At 45.0% G+C, this 21,026-nt stretch overlaps 1 protein-coding gene across 2 annotated transcripts in view; it reads right to left on the reverse strand.

Moving 5' to 3' along the window:
- RIOK2 (RIO kinase 2) overlaps positions 1-21,026 on the reverse strand; it is a 61,282-nt gene that overhangs the window by 7,685 nt on the left and 32,571 nt on the right. For both annotated transcript variants that reach the window (XM_073543933.1, XM_073544001.1), the window contains exons 6-9: positions 17,590-17,781; positions 17,045-17,137; positions 5,793-6,299; positions 3,992-4,088 (exon numbers count right to left, since the gene is read on the reverse strand). In XM_073543933.1, the coding sequence (XP_073400034.1) occupies positions 3,992-4,088; positions 5,793-6,299; positions 17,045-17,137; positions 17,590-17,781 (889 nt within the window). The remainder of the gene's footprint in view (positions 1-3,991; positions 4,089-5,792; positions 6,300-17,044; positions 17,138-17,589; positions 17,782-21,026) is intronic.

Below are 21,026 nucleotides of genomic sequence, written 5' to 3' on the forward strand. Positions count from 1 at the left end.
TTTATGCCTAGATATTTCTCACTTCACCAACTTAGGCTATTTAATGCATCACACAATTATAATCCAGTTTAACATATAATGTAACAAAATAGGTAAAAAGTCAAAGGGATGAATAATTTTGCAAGTCACTGTATTTCTATTATATAGGACAATGTCCTCATGAAAATTATTATTTTTAAAGTGAACTTAAAAATTCTGTCACCCAACAAACAAGCTATTGCTTGTTCATGGTGTGATTACAATCCTGTCTAAACAGACGAACAAACGTAATGTGTGTTCCTAGGAACTCTAACTTCCAATTATTGGCCAGTGAAACCTTAGACTAGACGGTATAAAATGTGCCAACGTGATTAAAGGTGCTCCTGTGAATTGATAAATTATATGCCCACTGTCTAGTCCAAGTGTATATAACTTTTGTTATAAAGTGTAACATTTTTGGCTATTCCACCCCATAAGCTACATCATGTAGGCTACACGCTTATAATGCAGGTCAGAAAAAGATGTCTAACACTTGATAACTGTGGTGCACAGCAACTAAGACAATAAATCTTCCCCGGTTGTGTGCATGTACGAGAGCACGACAACTCGAGTTACTGAATTTATTCTGACGCATTAATGGAGGGGGTACGGCAGCGGCATTACATTCCCTCTCATTATTACTAGTGAGGAGTGAACTTGCTTGGATAAGGTGTTATCTGAGCATGCTCGGGTGCTAACCGAGTGTTTTCATTGTGCTCGAAAACTACGTTTGAGTTGTTGTTAAGACAGCAGCAGACCACATGCATGGATTGCCTGTTTGTTAGGCCACCCCTGCATGTGTTGCGGCTGTCCAACAGCCATGAGACATGCAGCCTCGGGGACTCGAACATATTTTCCAAGCATGCCGAAGACACACTTCGCACATGAGAGTGCTCGGTTATACCTTATCAAAGCACATTTGCTCCTCACTAATTATTACCTATTGTTCACCTTTTTTTTTTTTTTTTTCACAGCAGAGCATGCATTTTTCGTTAGCTCCATTAAAGGAAACATTGTCTTTAGCTATTTTCTGGGATAAGGCTCCCAAAGATCATATCAACGCCGGATACATAATATTCAGTGGAATTATCAGTATAACTTTATATCTTCTTTGGCGCTTGCTCAGCGTCTTACACAGTCAGTTCCTGGTACAAGAAAACAATTTAACCTTACTGATAAAATATGAGCCAAAATCATCTCCAACATTTATGACCGCAAGAATTGTTTTGGGCATCAATTATATCAATTTTGTGGCGCCATCTAGTGGCCAATTGTATTTAAAAGTTATTCTGATTAACCAATGAAGCAGTTCAAAAATTTATATGCTCCCTTACATGATTTTTGGCTACAATAGCTACATTATCACACTATGATACACTGACTGTCCAGCCTACATGGTCAACCGGTAGAAGAGGACCTGTACACTTACTGGTGAAGACTAGGTCACCATTATAAGGGAGGTTTTTATTGGAACAAAAAAAATTGTTGGGGTGCCTAAAAATCAGGCACATAACTGGTCAGTAGAACAACAAAAAAAAAAAAAAAAATTATGGGGCCTTTTACGTAAAAAAAAACAAAAAACAAAAACAAAAACAAAAAAAAAACAAAAAAAAAAAAACAGCTGTGATCATTTCCTTCCTCCCCTGCTCAGGAGCAGTGGTATGATCAGAACATGTCCCTGTACGGTCAGACACAGCCATTACACAGCACAGGCACATTTATATGATTATCTCAGCACAGGAAATTATATATATATATAATTTTTTTTTTATAACATCCAATTGTGGAGCTTATTTTTATTATAAGACTTATTGAATAAAATGAAGTTCGTGGGAAAATCTCTTTAAATCCTCCATTATTACTCAAATCTAAAGGCCCCTATATACATTGAATAGGTGTCAGAATAAAGGGGATCTGTCACCCCATTTTAGCCCTATCAGCTGCCGACACAGCCATCAGGGGCTTATCTGCAGCATTCTGTAATGCTGTAGATAAGCCACAGATGTAACCTGAAAGATAAGAAAAAAAAAAAGTTACATTATACTCACCCCAGCGTTCGGTCCGGTCCGGCGCCTCCCATCTTCATACGATGATGTCCTCTTCCTTGCTTCTCCCTCGGCTCCTGCGCAGGCGTACTTTATCTGCCCTGTTGAGGGCAAAAGCAGAGTACTGCAGTGTGCAGGCGCCGAAGCTCTCTGACCTTTCCCAGCGCCTGCGCACTGCAGTACTCTGCTCTGCCCTCAATAGGGTAGATAAAGTACGCCTGCGCAGGAGCCGAGGGAGAAGCAAGGAGGAGGACATCATCGTATGAAGCTGGGAGGCGCAGGACCGGACCACAGCACCCACCGAACCCGACTCCACCCCGGTGAGTATAATCTAACATGTTTTTCTTATCTTTCAGGTTACATCGGGGGCTTAATTACAGCATTACAGAATGATATAGATAAGCCCCTGATGGCGGTGGCCGCAGATTATAGGCCAAAAATGGGGTGACAGATTCCCTCTAATGGTGGTTTGGCTGACAGCAATCTCCAACTTATCCATACACAGGAAAGCTCGGTCGAGCGGTCTTGCGTTCTTTATGCTGGCAGACTCTTCTGGCAGTGACTTATCTTAGGAAGAGCAAAAGCATTGGCCTTCGGAAATCTAGCATGTCGGATCATTCGCTCCCTCTGTCAGGAGTGTTTTGAGGCTCTTATATACGTTAGACTGTAAACCGATCATGTACAATGTACAAATGGACAACTTTAGCCTAATGTATATGGGGGGGGGCCTTAAAAAGGAATCTGTCAGCAGGTTTTTGCTGTGTAATCTGAAGACAGCAGGCGACAGAGGCTGAAACACAGAATTCAGGGATGTGTCACTTGTCAAAGTGTTTACTAGCTGAAGGATTTATAACTAAGATGAGTCCAGCAAATAAGCACCTCACTGTCTATGGACTTTGTACATGAAGAGCCTGGTGTGGGCGGGGTCAGCTTTCTCAGCTCTGCTTCATTCTAAATCTAAAAGCTCTGATTGTGTCTGGACAACTGCACCCAGTAAACTAAGTGATACATCGTTGGATTCAGCTTCTCTTTGCCTACATCAGGCTGCTCTCAAATGAGGTAGCAAAAACCTGCTGACAGATTCCCTTTAAGATACTGTGTTGTTCCCACAGGACAGTTCACCCCTTATCTAATATTTATCACCTATCCTGTGGACATGGTAAATGCTGTGGGCAGGATCTGGTTCCAGTGTTGCTGGCAAAATGGACATTATTTGTGTGCAGAACTGTGGGAACGCTATTTGCTACTCCCTATCGCTTTACAGATGACATTACATCTAGACATTAGCCGGTAGGTGAATACAGATGGATCATAGCCGATTTAGTACGGCACCGTTGTCTATATACTGACCCTCGTTAGCAATATACCTTCTATTACTTTGACTGCTAATTTTAAACAGTATAGCTAGACAGAGGATTTAATTTATAAAAGTTACATTTTATATACTGTGGTGGAAGAGAGGAATTATGTATCCAATAGGACAATGTGTAAATAGTGTGCATTATATACCGAACCACCTACTGCGGGTCCAACAATTGTTTTCGTGTGTATAATAACTTACTCTACATCTGAGCACAGAACAGAAAACTCATAGCAAATACCTTCTTCTAGAGCCAGGAGATAGTCATGCATTTTGTTTTGTAAGTATTATGATGCCTCATGTAGAAGGGCTTCTCTCAGTTCAGATATTTCAGGAATATGGACAATGTAGGAGGTTTCTTTTCAGAAAGCATAAATCCAGACAACAAATAACCACCAGCTATGACCCAGTGCCACCATGGAGTTTATATACGAGATTTATCATACTTGTGGGTACATTTCATAAGAGGAGAGAATGGGCTTCAGACACAGAACTTTGGAAGAGAAATATAGTAAATGTTAATTTAATAGAGTGACTATAAAAAAATCTGAGATAAGAAGTCACTGACCGGTGGGATTGTGGAGCAGCTGCCGACTGTACCCAAGGACGTCACGCTGGTGGTTCGTGTACGGTGCTGGTTAATGTGCTGTAAGCTGTCTTCATCCCTAGAAATAAAATACAAAATGATGAAACCAATGCATAGTGTTCAAGGAAATTCCCCACTATTATGCCAACACACAGCATGATTAAAGAGGACCCACTGGCTCTTCTGACAGGAACGTCTTGTATTATCTATGAAACAGCAAGGCCAAACCATTTATTCTTTCAGAACCTTATGTTGTCCCTTTGTTAATTCTCAAAGAAATATAATAAAATATTGGAAAAAAAGGTTGTTGCCATTCTCCATGTCTGGTCACATTAGTGAGAATCCAGACAAACTACAATTTTATGATGTGAAGGTGTAAGCGGCGTGCATTTACCACATCTAACGGCAAATGCAGCCCACCCATGGCTGAAAAATCTGATATCATGAAGCAATATTTCAAGAGATTGTGAAGCGTCATGGTCAGCCCGGAAATCCAGCGCAGAATGCTCTGGCAGTCTAGATGTCTGCACCAAAAGCCAGAACATCCATGAGAGGCCCAAGCGTAGATAAGTCACCGACGGGGCCCCGTTTTTGTCAAGACTAACAGACAATCTTGTGCTGGATCCATGTTGGTGACAAAAGAGTATAAATCACTTTATTTTTGCCCCACGTTTGGTGTCTGAAAGCTTATCCTGAGGCTGGATAACCCCTTTATCATTGCCTTGTAAATCTTCATTAAAAATTAAACAGGTACTCAGACACGTAAAAAAATTCTCAGGACCTGGTCCAGCAGCCACATCAATATGGATGGCTCCCAGATAGAAGACCTTCGAACTGCCTCCTGCCATCTTTGGCTCCTGCTTTAGAGGGAACCTGACAGGTCCCCATGTCCTGCAACCCACCAGCATTTCTGCATTTATTGCTAAATTCCCTGCCTAAACAGCCCTTTATCCTGTTAGTCAACCTAAACACATGTTGAAAAAAAGTATTTATAAACTGTTTCTATCATGCAAATTAGTCCTTGGACTAGTCGATGTGGGTTAAGTTTCCCCATACTAGTCGTCCCTGCTTTCAGGTTATCATGCCCACAGGGTCGTAATAACATGATTTGCAACAGCTGGCGTCATTACCAGCTCTCTGCAAACCTCGCGCATGCATGCGGCTTTCTTCAGGCACCTCATTGCACCACTGAAGATGGGTGTACTCTTCCTGGCTTCAAAGGCGCACTGAGCATGACTGGAGGACCACAAGATGTATGTGAACATGAGCAAGATTAGCAGAGATCAGGCGATGATGTTGGCTCTTGTAAACCATGTTATGTCCCTGTAGGCATGATAACATGCAGAGAGGGATGACTGCTCTAGGGAAACTAATTAATACACATATGGGTTGGGTGGGCATGACAGGTTCCCTTTAAGTAGCCGGCCTGGCACAACGTTATGTGCTTCACACTGCAACAATGATGTTGCCTCAGTGCGGCTGATAAAAAGAGCAGCTGTAGATGCCCACAAGTAGAAGGCAATTTGCAGTGCTCCTGTCCAACGGCCAGGGATTATTGATGTGGCTGCTGGAGCAAGGCCCTTGCAAATCGAATTGCTTATGTCAAGGGTTCCCCTGGACTATAAGACTAATGAACTACAGCTTCAAAGTCTGATCACTAAGGTGCGACTTCTGCAATCCCAGGCAACCAGCACGATAAAGGGTATGCCAGGAACAGGACTGGGAATATCCTTCTTCAGACACAGCCTTAGCACAATAAATCTTGTACATTTTTCTGAATTACCTGAATGGTCTGTACTCTTTGTTTTCCCCAGAAATATCCACCAGGTCAGGACATTTATCTTCATAATCCTCCAGTTCCTCACTTTCATGACCTCCAGGATCTTCATCTGAGCTTAGCTTTTCATTCACCAGTCTCCCACCTTCCTCATCACCATGTACAAACATTTCAGGGGTTTTCTTGTCAGTCTTTTCAACAGCCTTTCCTTCCAGTTCAGCTAAAGCGTTATTGAATTCTGTCATGTCTAAGCCCGGTCCATGATGGTCACTGTCCTGTTTGGTTTCAGAGTCTTTAGTAGAAGAGGTGTCTGTGGCGTCTAATAGGCTTGTATCTTCTTTCCGGTAGTTTTTGTTTTCCTGTTCACCACCTCCGTTAGGCGGAGTACAGCTGGTTTCTGTGTCTTCCTCGTCGGTATCATCTGGACCAGCTGGCTGTAGGAGCTCATCATCCTCCTGCATTTCTTTGGTATAGCCACTGACTGCAATTTCTACATCAAGGGAGCACTCTTTCCTGAAAAGAAACCATTGCAGTCAGTCATGTCAAGAGCGAAAAGCTGAAGCAAGAGGCGAGATGTGCATCTTAGTGTAAAATGTTACCTACGTGGCTACTAAAGCAGTGTGTGGAAATAGACTGCGGTAATGTGCACTAAACATAGGCATGGATTCATCAAAAACATTGTGACAGAATTCTGGAATGAAATGGTTTAAAATGTCGCAAAATGCCAGTCTTGATGAATTGAGGCTCCAGTTTGCATCATAGAAAACTAGCAAGTTGCTGTGAGCAACACTGCTAATATGGTGCACTAAGAGTGGAGAAGGCCAGTCCACCCATGGGAGTGCACATGTAATACAAAGACAGAGCGAGGATTGCCACAAGAGAAAAAAGAGCAAAGTGGCTGTGAAGTGAAGAGTGTTTCCATCAGTAAGAAGTTTAGCTTCCACACCAGAGGAAGGCTGTGAGTGAAGAGGCTTGCCACCATAAAAATAGTGAGGAGGTTGGAGCACAAGCGAGGCAATGACATGCAGCAAATAGGCAAGATGGCTGCAGTAATGCATGCCGGCCAAGCTACAGCAAAGCATTGCTGCAAAGACAGAGCAGGCAATGAGAGGGCCTGCTACAAGCACTGCGAGTGAGAAATACACTCTGCTAAAGCAAAACAAAGGAGCTGCTGAACAAGTGGTCATCAAGTGGTGTAAGGTGGAGCAAGTGCCAGCCCACCCGTTATCTCCTGTATACGGCAGCCATTCTGAGTGGGAACCAACTACCACTAAATACAGGCACACCACCACCTCTAACAAGCTGGATACGAGAGAGTTCACCTCTCATCAGGACTGGTCTGTACTGGGCAGTAGCCTAATCATATAAACACTATCTTCTCATTCACTCACAGCAAACATATCTAGGAAAAGGTGAGGAAATTAGAATTTGCATTTACAAAAAACACCTTTGAGGAAAATAAAGAATGTAGCAGATATATGAGCTCACAGCCTGATGTTGTATCTGGTAGAGGATTATACTGCGATCACTTGGTTCTGGACTTAATGGGAACTGGAGAGTACACAGCTCATGTGAAAACTGAAACTACCTTGGCACAGAAACCACAATTACTGCTCAAGTTCCCATATTCTAATCTACAGTCAAGGAATCTTAAAAAAAAAGAAAAGAAAAAAAAAAAAATTCTATTATATATATATACTGTATATATATATATATATATATATATATTTTCCATCTCAATAAGAAGTCGTGGAGACACATGAACACATCTTACGGTAATTAGGTATGAAATGTTCCTTCATTTTGGCCAAGCAGAATTCCCTGTGTGTCAGGCCGAGACACAGCACCACTTATGATCACCGTCTTGGATGGCAATTTACATATTCTGTTCTATTATTCTAGTAACTCTTCTGTTACAGATTATGGTGGACAGTGAAAGCAGCCAGCGTTAGTTAAATGACCACTTCGTGCAGTCACACACACTTCAGCCAATTTAAACGTCAATTAAACTAAGTATGTTGGAAGAAAACCACATGGACAGAGGGAACTGGGAACTCTACGCAGATGTTAGTAAAGATTGTTATACATCCTCAGAATTCTGTAAATTGAATTCCTATAATAAAGCATTTCAGAACCACAGGTTATATCAGAAATGTGTCAGAAAGCATCGTAGAAGGGTCATCTTTATTCTCATTTGCACAAGGAAAGACTAGAAACAATGGGATGAAACTGAATGGGAGGAGACACAGATTAGATATTAGAAAAAACTTTTTGACAGTTAGGGTGATCAATGAGTGGAACAGGCTGCCACGAGAACTGGTGAGTTCTCCTTCAACGGAATTCTTCAAACAGAGGCTGGACAGACATCTGTCTGGGATGATTTTTTGAATCCTGCTTTGAGCAGAGGGTTGGACCAGATGGCCCAGGAGGTCCCTTCCAACTACTATTCTATGATAAAAAATTTCCCACCAGTAATGGTCAGACACACAGAATGACAGACTATTAGAGTAGGAAAAAGCAGTGTCTGGGTCATAAGTAGCTAGCAAGTGGGGAGGAGTAGGACTCAGTAACAATGGTGATCTACCCCAAGGGTTCAATGAGGACCATTGATGAATAATCAGATGATACAGCAGTCACGTAATTCTGTGCTTAATGAGAGTTGAAGAATACATACATTTACATGAAAACAGAACCTTCCTTGGCACAGAATCTGCACTCAAATTCCAATATCCCAATCTACAAATATAAGCTAGAATAAATACAATTCATAGAAACACTACAGTAAGTAAACAGTAACACGTAAATAACAGTTACTTTTTTTATTGAAAACAAAAATGTACCCTAAGTAAAAGCCATCCCACTGCGACAAGGTGCACCCACTCAGGATTTGTCCCTTCTCTAGTAACTCACCTATGTGTCACCTATGTGCTGGGGGCACAGCTGGACCTAGGTTACATTTGTCTGATAATGGCCACAGCATACACACATTTCACTTATACTAACAACTGCTGGCTGTCACGATGTGACTGGCCATGCGTGACCCGACACGATGATCGGTCGGTCACAAAACCAACAAAGACAAACAAGGGGACACTGGGGAAAACAATTACAACGGTGGGCCATGCAATAGGGAATGGGGAAATGGACACCTCCTGCACTCTCCTAAGGAACTGCCCTGAACTCTCCTGACGTTCCCTATACAGGTTCTTTCAACCTATCGTAGACAAGGATACCTGGGTCACTCACTTGCCCTGCACCTATCCCTTACTATGAAACTGGCAAGTGCGGACACTGGTCCCACCGCTGTACTAATGAAACACCAATGAAAATAACAGACAGGGAAAAACAAACAACACTTAGCTTGCTCTGCTGTCATGCACCGGACCACAGAGTAACGCACCCGAACACAGCTTCCAGCAGAATAACCACTGCTCCAGATAAGCTGCAAACACCAGTGCTAAAGATAGCTCCTCTCTTCAGAATGGTTGGTCTCCAAAAGGCAGTGTATCACCAACAGTGAGCTGCAGCACCAGGTGGCCTTAAAAAGGGAGGTGGGAGTGGCACCCACGTGCATAGATAATTAATCACAATACAGTAACACCAGCGGCCACAGGGGGAAAAACCCACCAGCAGACTAAAGTTGTAGGAACACCAGCGGCCACCGAAGGGAAAAACTGACATTAACCCCCGATGGCCAGAAAAGAAAAAAGTTTAAATGTGAGCAGCCCAAACTGACACAGATCCAAAAATTGATCGTGACAATACCCACCATACAATGAGGGGCCTCTTGACCCTCAACACCGCACCTCACCAGAAAACCACCTACAGTGAGGACGCCTAGATCCACCAGAGTTCACCTCAGCAACCACCTGATTCACAGGTCTATGGCAAACTGACTGATGGAAGTGACAATAACGTATGCTCCGGAGGTGCCACAAATCTCCAGAGCGCCGACCTGGGGAATGAGTTGTATGTGGGCATTATTGAGGGGTAACTCCAGCTGGTAAGTCCCCGGGCCGAGGATGGCCGACACCCAATATGGCCCGATCACCCGAGAACTCCAGACCTCAGCAGCACACTTCCACTGGAAGTTTTTGGTGGACACCCATACATACTCGTTCACACACAGGTCCGGACCTGAACGTTTATTGTCACACACACACGTTTGCCACAAGACGGTGAACTCTTCAAGGAACTGACAACAGAGGCATCCCCCTGTGTCACCACACTTACACCCCCACAATTCTGAGAGGGAACCATCACCCTCCTCTGACCCTTCCTCCTACGAGGAGTCCGACACTCAAGGGTAGCTTGTGGTGAGGGTTGAGCACCTCTGTTGCCCCCACTGGAGAAGAAGGGGACGGTTGTAGAATGACGGCAGAGACAGTAGCCCCCAGGTAGCAGCCCTCACATTACTGATCCCAGCTGACTACTTCCCTAGACCACCAATTACCAGGTTGTGTCTCTTCAACCAAGGGAGGCCTAAAACGATAGGTGATGGCATTCCCCCCAAGACGTACATGACAGGGACTCTTCATGTTGAGTCCCTATAAGTCCCTATACCCAGTTGTATGTTATCCACGACTTGGGCCAACCTCCACAGTCTCAGTGGGACAGAGTCAATGGCCTGGACGCTTAGGAGATTAGCTAGCATCCTACACCCCATGCCATGGGTCTGGACAAAGTGGGCATCCACCAAATTGACTCCTGCTCCACTGTCCACAATCACTGATATGCCCTCAGTTACCCCGCCAACCACCACCTCTGCTGACAAGGTACACTGAGGGGACAAAATGAAGGAAATAATTACAACCGTGGGCCCTGCAATAGGGAACGGGGAAATGGACACGTCCTGTACTCTCCGAAGGAAGTGCCCTGAACTCTCCTGACGTTCCCTATACAGGTTCTTTCAACCTGTCCCCGAATAGGATACCTGGGTTCCTCACTTGCCCTGCACCTATCCCTTACTAGGGAACTGGCAAGTGCGGACACTGATCCCACCGATGTACTAATGAAACACAAGGAAAATAACAGACAGGCAAAAACAAAACACTTAGCTTGCTTTGCTGTCATGCACCGGACCGCAGAGTAAGGCACCCGAACACAGCTTCCAGCAGAATAACCACTGCTCCAGAAAAGCTGCAAACACCAGTGCTAAAGATAGCTCCTCTCTTTAAAATGGTTGGTCTTCAAAAGGCAGTGTATCACCAACTGTGAGCTGCAGCACCAGGTGGCCTTAAAAAGGAAGGTGGGAGTGGCACCCACCTGCACAGATAATTAATCACAATGCAGTAACACCAGCAGCCACTGGGGGGAAAAAACCCACCAGCAGGCTAACTAAAGTTGTAGGAACACCAGCGGCCACAGGGGGGAAAAACTGACATTAACCCCCGATGGCCAGAAAGGAAAAATGTTTAAATGTGAGCAGCCCAAACTGACACAGATCCAAAAATGGATTGTGACACTGGCCCATGTTTTTGGTTTTGCTTCAGTTTCTTTTTCTCAGTACATCTGGGGGCGTTTCACTGCTCCTTTGGTCTGTACACCATTATATATCCAGCTTTCCACAGGAAGGTGTAAAACAGTCTGCCCCTGTCTATACTGAGGCCTACTGGAACATGGCGAGATAAGTCAGAATTAGGGACCATCCTTATTAGGTACACCGTGTCATGGCGGGATGGCTTTTACACTTTATCAAAAAATGCTATCCAAGCACCTTATTTTTTTTACGTGTTACTATTTACTTACTGTAGTGTTTCTACGCAATGTTTTTATTCTTGTTTACATTTGAGTGTCAATGGCCACAGTGTACATGTGCACCTACATATGTTACACTTAAACCAACAACAAGCCAGCACATCTGTTAGTATATCACAATCAATAGTAAAAAAATGTTAAAGGGAACCTGTCAGCAGGATTGTGCTGAGTAACCTACAGACACTGTCAGGTTGGCGCCGTTATACTGATTAAAATGATACCTGGTCATGAAATCCATCTTGTGGTTGTTGCTTAATCTGTATTTGCAGTTTTGAGTTAATGAGATTTTTGTGCTCCGGGGCGGCCTGTAGGGGGGGGGGGGGATCTTCATGTGGTGCTCTTCTTACATATCCCTCTGTATGGCTTCTGACAGGTCGCTGATACTGCAGTGACCTGCCCCCTACTTTACATAATGAATCTATTCTATTATTTCTAAAGACAGTTTTTCGGTGATTCCTTTGTATCTCTGTTCATACTGCACCCACACACACACAAATGATACACCATTTGAAAGGTAAACTTGCCCCCCCCTCAGCAAGAAAATAGCCAAACAAACCATACATTCACGATTTGATCACAAAATACAGTTTAAGCATTAATTTTCATAAACATGCAGTAAGGAAAAATGACCTGCAGGTGGCACCACAGTACTCCAAAGCAGTGGTCCCCAACCTTTTTTGCACCAGGGACCGGTTTCAAGCAAGACCATTCTTCCATGGCCCGGCAGGGCGGGGATGGAGGTGTGGCAGGGGCGGGGCTTTGGTCATAAGGGGGCGGGGCTATGGACACAGTTGTAGTGTAGCAGTGCATACTTATAATTAAATAACTTTTATAATGTGACTCAACTCACCATAGGTTTTGAATAAGTGCTCCATCACCCCCTTCTCCCCATCATTGCCTTCACCCCATCACTCCCTTCTCCCCATCATTGCCTTCACCCCATCACTGCTGTCTCCCCATCATTGCCTTCACCCCATCACTCCCCTCTCCCCATCATTGCCTTCACCCCATCACTGCCTTCACCCCATCACTCCCTTCTCCCCATCATTGCCTTCACCCCATCACTGCTGTCTCCCCATCATTGCCTTCACCCCATCACTGCTGTCTCCCCATCATTGCCTTCACCCCATCACTCCCCTCTCCCCATCATTGCCTTCACCCCATCACCCCCTTCTCCCCATCATTGCCTTCACCCCATCACTGCTGTCTCCCCATCATTGCCTTCACCCCATCACTCCCCTCTCCCCATCATTGCCTTCACCCCATCACTGCCTTCTCTCCATCACTTCTGTCTCCCCATCATTGCCTTCACCCCATCACTCCCCTCTCCCCATTATTGCCTTCACCCCATCACTCCCCTCTCCCCATCATTGCCTTCACCCCATCACTCCCCTCTCCCCATCATTGCCTTCACCCCATCACTCCCTTCACCCCATCACTGCCATCTCTCCATCATTGCCTTCACCCCATCACTCCCCTCTCCCCATCACTGCTGTCTCCCCATCACTGCTGTCTCCCCATCATTGCCTTCACCCCATCACTCCCCTCTCCCCATCATTGCCTTCACCCCATCACTGCCTTCTCTCCATCACTGCTGTCTCCCCATCATTGCCTTCACCCCATCACTCCCCTCTCCCCATCATTGCCTTCACCCCATCACTGCTGTCTCCCCATCATTGCCTTCACCCCATCACTCCCCTCTCCCCATCATTGCCTTCACCCCATCACTCCCCTCTCCCCATCACTCCCGTCTCTCCATCACTCCCCTCATGGCCTTCTCTTCATGTCCCCTTCTCCTCCAGGGCCAGGCTACACAGACACACAGACACACACACACAGACAGACAGACAGACATACATATACACACAGACACCACCTCTCTCCTCTCACCTGCCCGCCGCCCGCGCTTCCTTGCTCTGACACAGCAGCGGCCGCGCTCTCCTCTCTGTGTCAGTCAGACAGGAAGCGCGGGCGGCGGGCAGGAAGCTGGACGGGTCCTTGCAGCTCCGCTCCTGCTATTCCCTCCTGCAGGCAGTGGAGCTGCTTGGATCGCACCCTGCCGCCGCTACACGCGCCGCCCCAGCCCCCGCTACGCCACTGACCTCCCCGGGCTCCCCTTGTGTCCGCGGACCGGCAAGGGCACTGCAGCGGCCCGGTGCTGGGCCGCGGACCGGCGGTTGGGGACCCCTGCTCCAAAGCACACTGCCAACACATTTCTATACATGCACTGCTTTTTTGCTGATTACTTCGCCTCACCCACACACGATACACCATTTGAGAGGTAAACTTGCTCCCTTCAGCAAAAAAAAAAACAGCCAAACAAACCACACATTCACGATTTTATCACTAAATACAGTTTAAACATTCATTTTCATAAGCTTGCAGAAAGACACAATGACCTGCAGGTGGCACCTCAACCGATGACATTTTTCTGCCTTTACTTATCAAACCAATCTACATATATAAATACCTGTCTGTATTACCAATCTACATATATAAATACCTGTGTTCATCAGCTCATGAAATACATTTACATTTGACCAACTTGCTTTTGCTGAAATTGTCTGCGCCCCGATGACCAATGTGTGAAATTTCACAAGGGCCAAGCTAGTATTATGTATATTGCAGAACAAAAAAAAAACAAAAAAAAAAAAAAAACACACCTTCAGCAGGCAGGCGCCAGCGCTGCAGCATGATCGCATGTAAAGTGTGCATATAATTCTTTTATTTGAGGTTCTAAATAAATTCATTAAAAAAACCTGTCTCAAAATGGCATCTGCCTGCTGAAGGTGCTTTTTTTCCCTTCAATATATAGAATATTCATTTTGTAAACTAGGGGGCAGGTCAGTGAGGGATCAGTGACCTGCCAGAAGCCGTACAGAGAATGCCTAATCAGAGCACCACAGAGACCCCCCAAAGAGCATACAATTAACTCAAAACAAAGAACAAACAACAACAACCACAAGACAGATTTCATCCCCAGGTATCATTTTAATCAGTATAACAGCACCGACCTGACACCGTCTGTACTGTGCACAATCCTGCTGACAGGTTCCCTTTAAGTTTATAATAATCCATCCCAACGGGAAAATAGTGGAGACACAAAAATATCGATAAAGGATGGCAGATCCATAGGGTATATCAAATGCGGGGAAAATGTTTGCAAATTTAGGCCAGCTGCACTCTCCTTAGTAAGTTAATGGAGCAGAGGCCAAGGTGACATCTATAAGCATTATGGAAAAAGAGGAAGCATCATTATCCCCGTCATTAAAGGGTTTCTCCACTACTTGGACAACGCCATCTCAATTGCTATACTACCCAGTGTAAAATAGAACAGTGTTTTCTCACCTTTGGTGCCAGTGCTGTTCCAGCTATGTCAGCGCCGGGACTTGTGTTATGTTCTAGCATGTAAGCCCTGATGCCCATGAGTGGCCGATTCACTCTCACTTCCTTAGGACGAAACTGACACCAAGAATAAGTGAGAACTACTGGTGCACTCTAAATTCCTCCGAATGTCAGTTACGTCAAAAGCAAGCGGGAGAGAAACAGACACCGATTGGCTGCAGGGATTGCATGACATAAGGTCACACAAGACTCGGGGAACCGGGCACCAACGTGCTGGAACGGTACCAGCACTGCAGGTGAGGAGAGGCTGCTTTAATTTCACATGATGAATCATAGCAATTAAAAATGGGGAGCATGGCTGAGAAACTCCTTTCTCATGAGAGGTGAAGGGCACGGGGACGACACCTGCACTTACTTACTGTACTCCAGTAGAGCTCTTTCAATTGTCCTTTAAAGATTATAAGAAAACTTCATTTCTCCTAAAGGTAACTACATATTTATTTTATGTAAAAGTCATTTTTATGGCAAAATAATATCTAGTTTTGGATCTGCTAATCACAAATATACTGTAATCTACTAATAAAGAAATGTAATAACCAGAAAAAAATGGAGTAAAATGTCCAAAACACATTAATAAAACGGTATAAATTTATTTGACATGAAACTAGACAAAATTGCATCAATCAATAGTTTTCAGAAGTACAGTACAAGCATTAGGATTAGGATTAGGTAGAAGGTAGCTCTAGTGTCCTCAAAAGTACAAACATTTATATAATCAAAGTGTCAGTGTGCCAATAATAAGTAAGGCTAAGTGGGGGAGGTACAGTATAAAATACATGTAATTGCACAAGTGCGCACAAGGATTCTTTAGTCCTCAATCCCCCATAGCCTATAAATGTTTACAAGCGCTTACCCATAATTTGTCAAGAAAGGACACGCGCCACGCCGCCGCGCACTTCGCTTACGCTTCTTTAAGGTGTGATTACATGTGTTTTATACTGTACCTCCCCCACTTACTCTTAGGGTATGTGCACACGGTGCGGATTCTGCTGCAGATCTGCAGCAGATTTAGGTACGTTGTACAGTACCATTATTTTCAATGGTAAAATGGAAAACGCTGTGCACATGCTGCGGATTTTTCCGCGTGGTTTTGCTGCGGTTTACAATCCGCAGCATGTCAATTCTTTTGTGCAGAACCGCTGCGGTTTCACACCTCATCCATTATGAGGTGTAAAACCACAGGCAAAACCGCAGGTCTTTAGTCCTGCGGATTTAACTACAAAATCCGCAGATCCAAAAAACTCCGTGTGCACATACCCTTATTATTGGCACGCTGACACTTTATATATATGTTGGTACTTTAGAGGACACTAGAGCCACCTGATACTAATACTTGTACTGCGCTTCTGAAAACTATTGATGCAATTTTGTCTAGTTTCATGTCAAATAAATGTATACCTTTTTATTAAATAATGTGTTTTGGACATTTTACTCCATTTTTTCTGGCTATTGTTCTGTTAGGAGTGTCCTATACAAATGTGGTGCCATAGACCTCACCACAAGGTTGTTGGTCTATTTGGCTATTTGTGACTGATGGTTCCATTTGTGGTCTATATTTGTAATAAAGAAGTGGTTTCAACTAGTGGTCCTGCTGCAGATGCAAAATTACAACATGCCATAATAACCACAGATTGCATATAGCTTCTCTACGGCCTCCCTGTATACTACAGCTTCGCTACGGCCTCCCTGTATACTACAGCTTCGCTACGGCCTCCCTGTATACTACAGCTTCGCTACGGCCTCCCTGTATACTACAGCTTCTCTACGGCCTCCCTGTATACTACAGCTTCTCTACGGCCTCCCTGTATACTACAGCTTCTCTACGGCCCCTCCGTATACCACAGCCCATCCGTATACCAAGCTTCTCTACGGCCTCCCTGTATACTACAGTTTTGCTATGGCTCCTCCGTATACCACAGCTTCTCTATGGCCTCTATGTATACTACAGCTTCGCTACAGCCCATCTGTATACTATAGCTTCTCTAGAGCCCATCTGTATACTACAGCTTCTCTTAAGCAAATCTGTATTTCACCATACAAATGAAGCAGCAGCCACATTGTAAGTCACAAGACATTATCTGTAAGGCACCACTTACTGGATATCATGGAAGGTGGGGAAAAGTTCACTTTCATAATTGAAGCGTTTCAAGAAAAAATCTCGAATACATTTCACATCTCTGTCAAAATACCTAAAAAAAGAAGACAAAAAAACAAGTGTTCAGAGCCATGATATCACACTTTTAATATAACATTTGATACAGTGTCTCTGTCTTCAGCTCTGGGCACATATGCTGCTCAGATATCAGACCTATTATCTGTGCTGAGATCACACACTAAAATACTTTCCTGCATTTACAATCTCAACCAATAAATCACTTGAACGTGTTCTTGGCCGCACTTGGTCAATTCATGTCTATCAATGTACGAGCTGACAAAGAGGAATACTGCCATTAGTAGGTAGCTGATGTACGTATGAAAAATTCAGCATTAAGAACATTAGGATCAGAGCCAAGATTAGCGCATATGCTATATCAATCAATTCAAGGTTGCAGTGTGCATGCGATCACACTGCAGGGGGATTTACAGCAATAATTGTACAAGGAACTTTGGGTAATAGATTGTGTTCAGCCTGGAAACTGACCATTCTGCATTTGCGTGAGATGTAGACACCATTTGTGGGAAATCAATCATGGTGACATGGTCCTCATCATCCAGCATTAGATTGAACTCATTGAAGTCACCATGGATGAGACCATGATTGGCAAGCTTGATAATCAGCTCCATTACTTCATTGTAGAGCGCTGCTGGATCTTCAAGATGACGAACCTGGCATCTAGAAAGGCAAGGAAAAAAAAAAAGTAATTAAAAGAAAATGGAAAAAAATCTGTACTGGGGGAGTTTTCACAAATTACAATTTGGATATACCAACATGTTGGAAGAACACTTGATGGGAATCCAGACATATCTCAGCGCATGACAGTGACTCTCAGACAATGAGCATTCATCTCACTAGAAGGATCAATAAAAATGGACCTTGGAAACAGGTAATCAACTAAACCAAGACATGACTGATAAAATTAACTGGGGAGATAATCTCTCCCTCTTTGTCTATCAGAAACATGTAGAAATTCCTGCAAAGTATAGCTGACTCCCCCCACCCCCCTCCAAACAACTGAACGTGTGGGACTTACTGTAAAGATAACTGTACTGAACTGTACTGTTATATCCTATGCATACAGAGAAAAGGGGGGAGGCTCCTGCTGCAGCTAGCGGCCTTTACACATAGCGATATCGCTAAAGTGTCACCGATTTTGTGACGCAGCAGCTATGTGTGATACTTATCTCCGACCGGCTCCCCCGCTGTCTGTCACTCCATTTCTGTCAGCTCCATTTCTCGTCGGGCGCTTCCTGCTGGCACCGACGAGCGACGGGTGGACGCGGACAGGAGGACGTCAGGATCGCCGCGTCTGAAAGGTAAGTAACGACCGCTGTATCGCTGCTGCATCGCTATGAGATCTGCCTGTGTGGCAGCTCACTAGCTACCATTTAGCGATGCACCAGCGATCCTGACCGGGTCGTATCGTTGTCGGGATCGCTGGTGCATCGCTAAATGTAAAGGGGCCTTTAGACACAGGACAGCGAGTAGGATAAAGGGAAACAGCTGATCACCTAAGATGTACAAAACATTTTGTTAAAATATTTTACAGTTCAAATTATAACAAAGCAAAATAGAACCAAAGAAAAGGAGGAAATTAATAGAGAAGTTGCTGGGATTTTGTTTAATACATTTTCCATGTTTAAAGTTCCTTTAAGTGGGGTTTGCCTTCTGCTTTAATATTAATAGGTCAACAACATTAGATCTGTGGGGGTCCACCACCCTGCACCCTCCATTGATTATCTGTCATCAGATCCTGTAGTGCCGAGATGTAAAGATTTCCTACAACAGTGTGTACTACTCCCTTCAGAGGAGAGCACAAACAGGCTCTAACCAGAGTAGAAAGAGAAGTGGGAGGCCCCGCTGCACAACTGAGCAACAAGACAAGTATAATAAGAGTCTGTAGTTTGAGAAATCAACGCCTCACAGGTCCTCAACTGGCAGCTTCATTAAATAGTACACGCAAAGCACCAGTGAAGAGGCGACTCCGGGATGCTGGCATTCAGGGCAGAGTGGCAAAGAAAAAGCCATATCTGTGACTGGCTAATAAAAGGAAAAGATTAATATGGGCAAAAGAACACAGACATTGGACAGAGGAAGATTGGAAAACAGTGTTATGGACAGACGAATCCAAGTTTGAGGTGTTTGGATCACACAGAAGAACATTCATGAGACGCAGAACAACTCAGAAGATGCTGGAAGAGTGCCTGATGCCATCTGTCAAGCATGGTGGAGGTAATGTGATGGTCTGGGGTTGCTTTGGTGCTGGTAAAGTGGGAGATTTGTAAAATGTAAAAGGGATTTTGAATAAGGAAGGCCATCACTCCATTTTGCAATGCCATGCCATACCCTGTGGACAGCGCTTGATTGGAGCCAATTTCATCCTACATCAGGACAATGACCCAAAGCACACCTCCAAATTATGCAAGAACTATTTAGGGAAGAAGCAGGCATCTGGTATTCTATCTGTAATGGAGTGGCCAGCGCAGTCACCAGATCTCAACCCCATTGAGCTGTTGTTGTGGGAGCAGCTTGACCGTATGGTACGCAAAAAGTGCCCATCAAGCCAAACCAACTTGTGGGAGGGGCTTCTGGAATCATGGGGGGAAAATTTCTCCATATTGCCTCAGCAAATTAACTGCTAGAATGCCAAAGGTCTGCAATGCTGTAATTGCTGCAAAGGGAGCATTCTTTGACGAAAGCAAAGTTTGAAGGAGAAAATTATTATCTCTATATATAAATCTGAGTGTGTGTGTGTATCACCAATCAATCACGAAGCAGCAGTTAGGGACACCAACCAATCACGAAGAAGCAGAGCGGGGCTGAGGATGGATACAGCAGGACAGTGCATGGAGAGCGGGGCTGTGGAGGAAGACAGTCTTCAGGACAGGGGCCGAATAGTGCCGGCACCCTCCCAACCCTGTCCCAGCTCAGTCGGCGCTCCCCGTCGCCAACTGCGCTATCCACCTCTCTCCCCTGCAGCTTCCCGGCCTAAATTTAGTCCCCCGCTTCTATTGCGGCCTACTACAGTGCTAGGCCATGCCCCCCGCAGGCCGCCCAATCACACGCGCTGCAGCTCCGCCCACTTGGGCCGAACTAACAATCTGCGCACCTCTCTCTCCTGGTCCCGACGTCACCGCGTGTGGTGCATGGAGAGCGGGGATATGGAGGAAGGAAAACAGCGGGGCTGTAGAGGGAGAGAGCGGGAAAGCAGGGCTGTGAAGGAAGAGACCGGGGCTGTGGACGGGGAGAGCAGGGCTGTGAAGGAAGAGAACGGGGCTGTGGAGGGAGAGAGCGGGAGAGCAGTCCTGTGAAGGAAGACAACGGGGCTGTGGACGGAGAGAGCGGGAGAGCAAGGCTGTGAAAAAAGAGAACGGGCCTGTGGATGGGGAGAGCAGGGCTGTGAAGGAAGAGAACGGGGCTGTGGAGGGAGAGAGTGGGAGAGCAGGGCTGTGGACGAAGAGAGCGGGGCTGTGGAGGGAGAGAGCGGGACAGCAGGGCTGTGGAAGAAGAGAGCGGGGCTGTGGAGGGACAACGGGACACGGATGTAGAGCGCGGCTGCGGAGAGATAGAACGGGGCGGGTGGAGAGCGGGGCTGCGGAAGGAGAGAGCGTGATAGCGGGTGGAGAGTGGGGCTGTTAAAGAAGACAGCGGGACCCACAGTTAAGTACTATGCCCGGGCAACGCCGGGCTCTTCAGCTAGTTTCAAATAAAAACCTTTTTTTTTCGAACCTTGTCAATGTCTGGACTAGATTTTAAATTCATTTGGCACCTCATTTGATTAATAAAAGTATGAGTTTTCATGGAAAACACAAAATTGTCTGGGTGACCCCAAACTTTTCAACGGTAGTGTACATCCTGACACCCCACACAATTAGAGACAAAAAAACTGACTGGCACATCCAGACTAATGTGAATAGGTG

The sequence above is a fragment of the Dendrobates tinctorius genome, unplaced genomic scaffold (assembly GCF_039654945.1).
Source record: "Dendrobates tinctorius isolate UK_male_01 unplaced genomic scaffold, ASM3965494v1 ptg000003l, whole genome shotgun sequence".
Taxonomy (NCBI): Eukaryota; Metazoa; Chordata; class Amphibia; order Anura; family Dendrobatidae; genus Dendrobates; species Dendrobates tinctorius.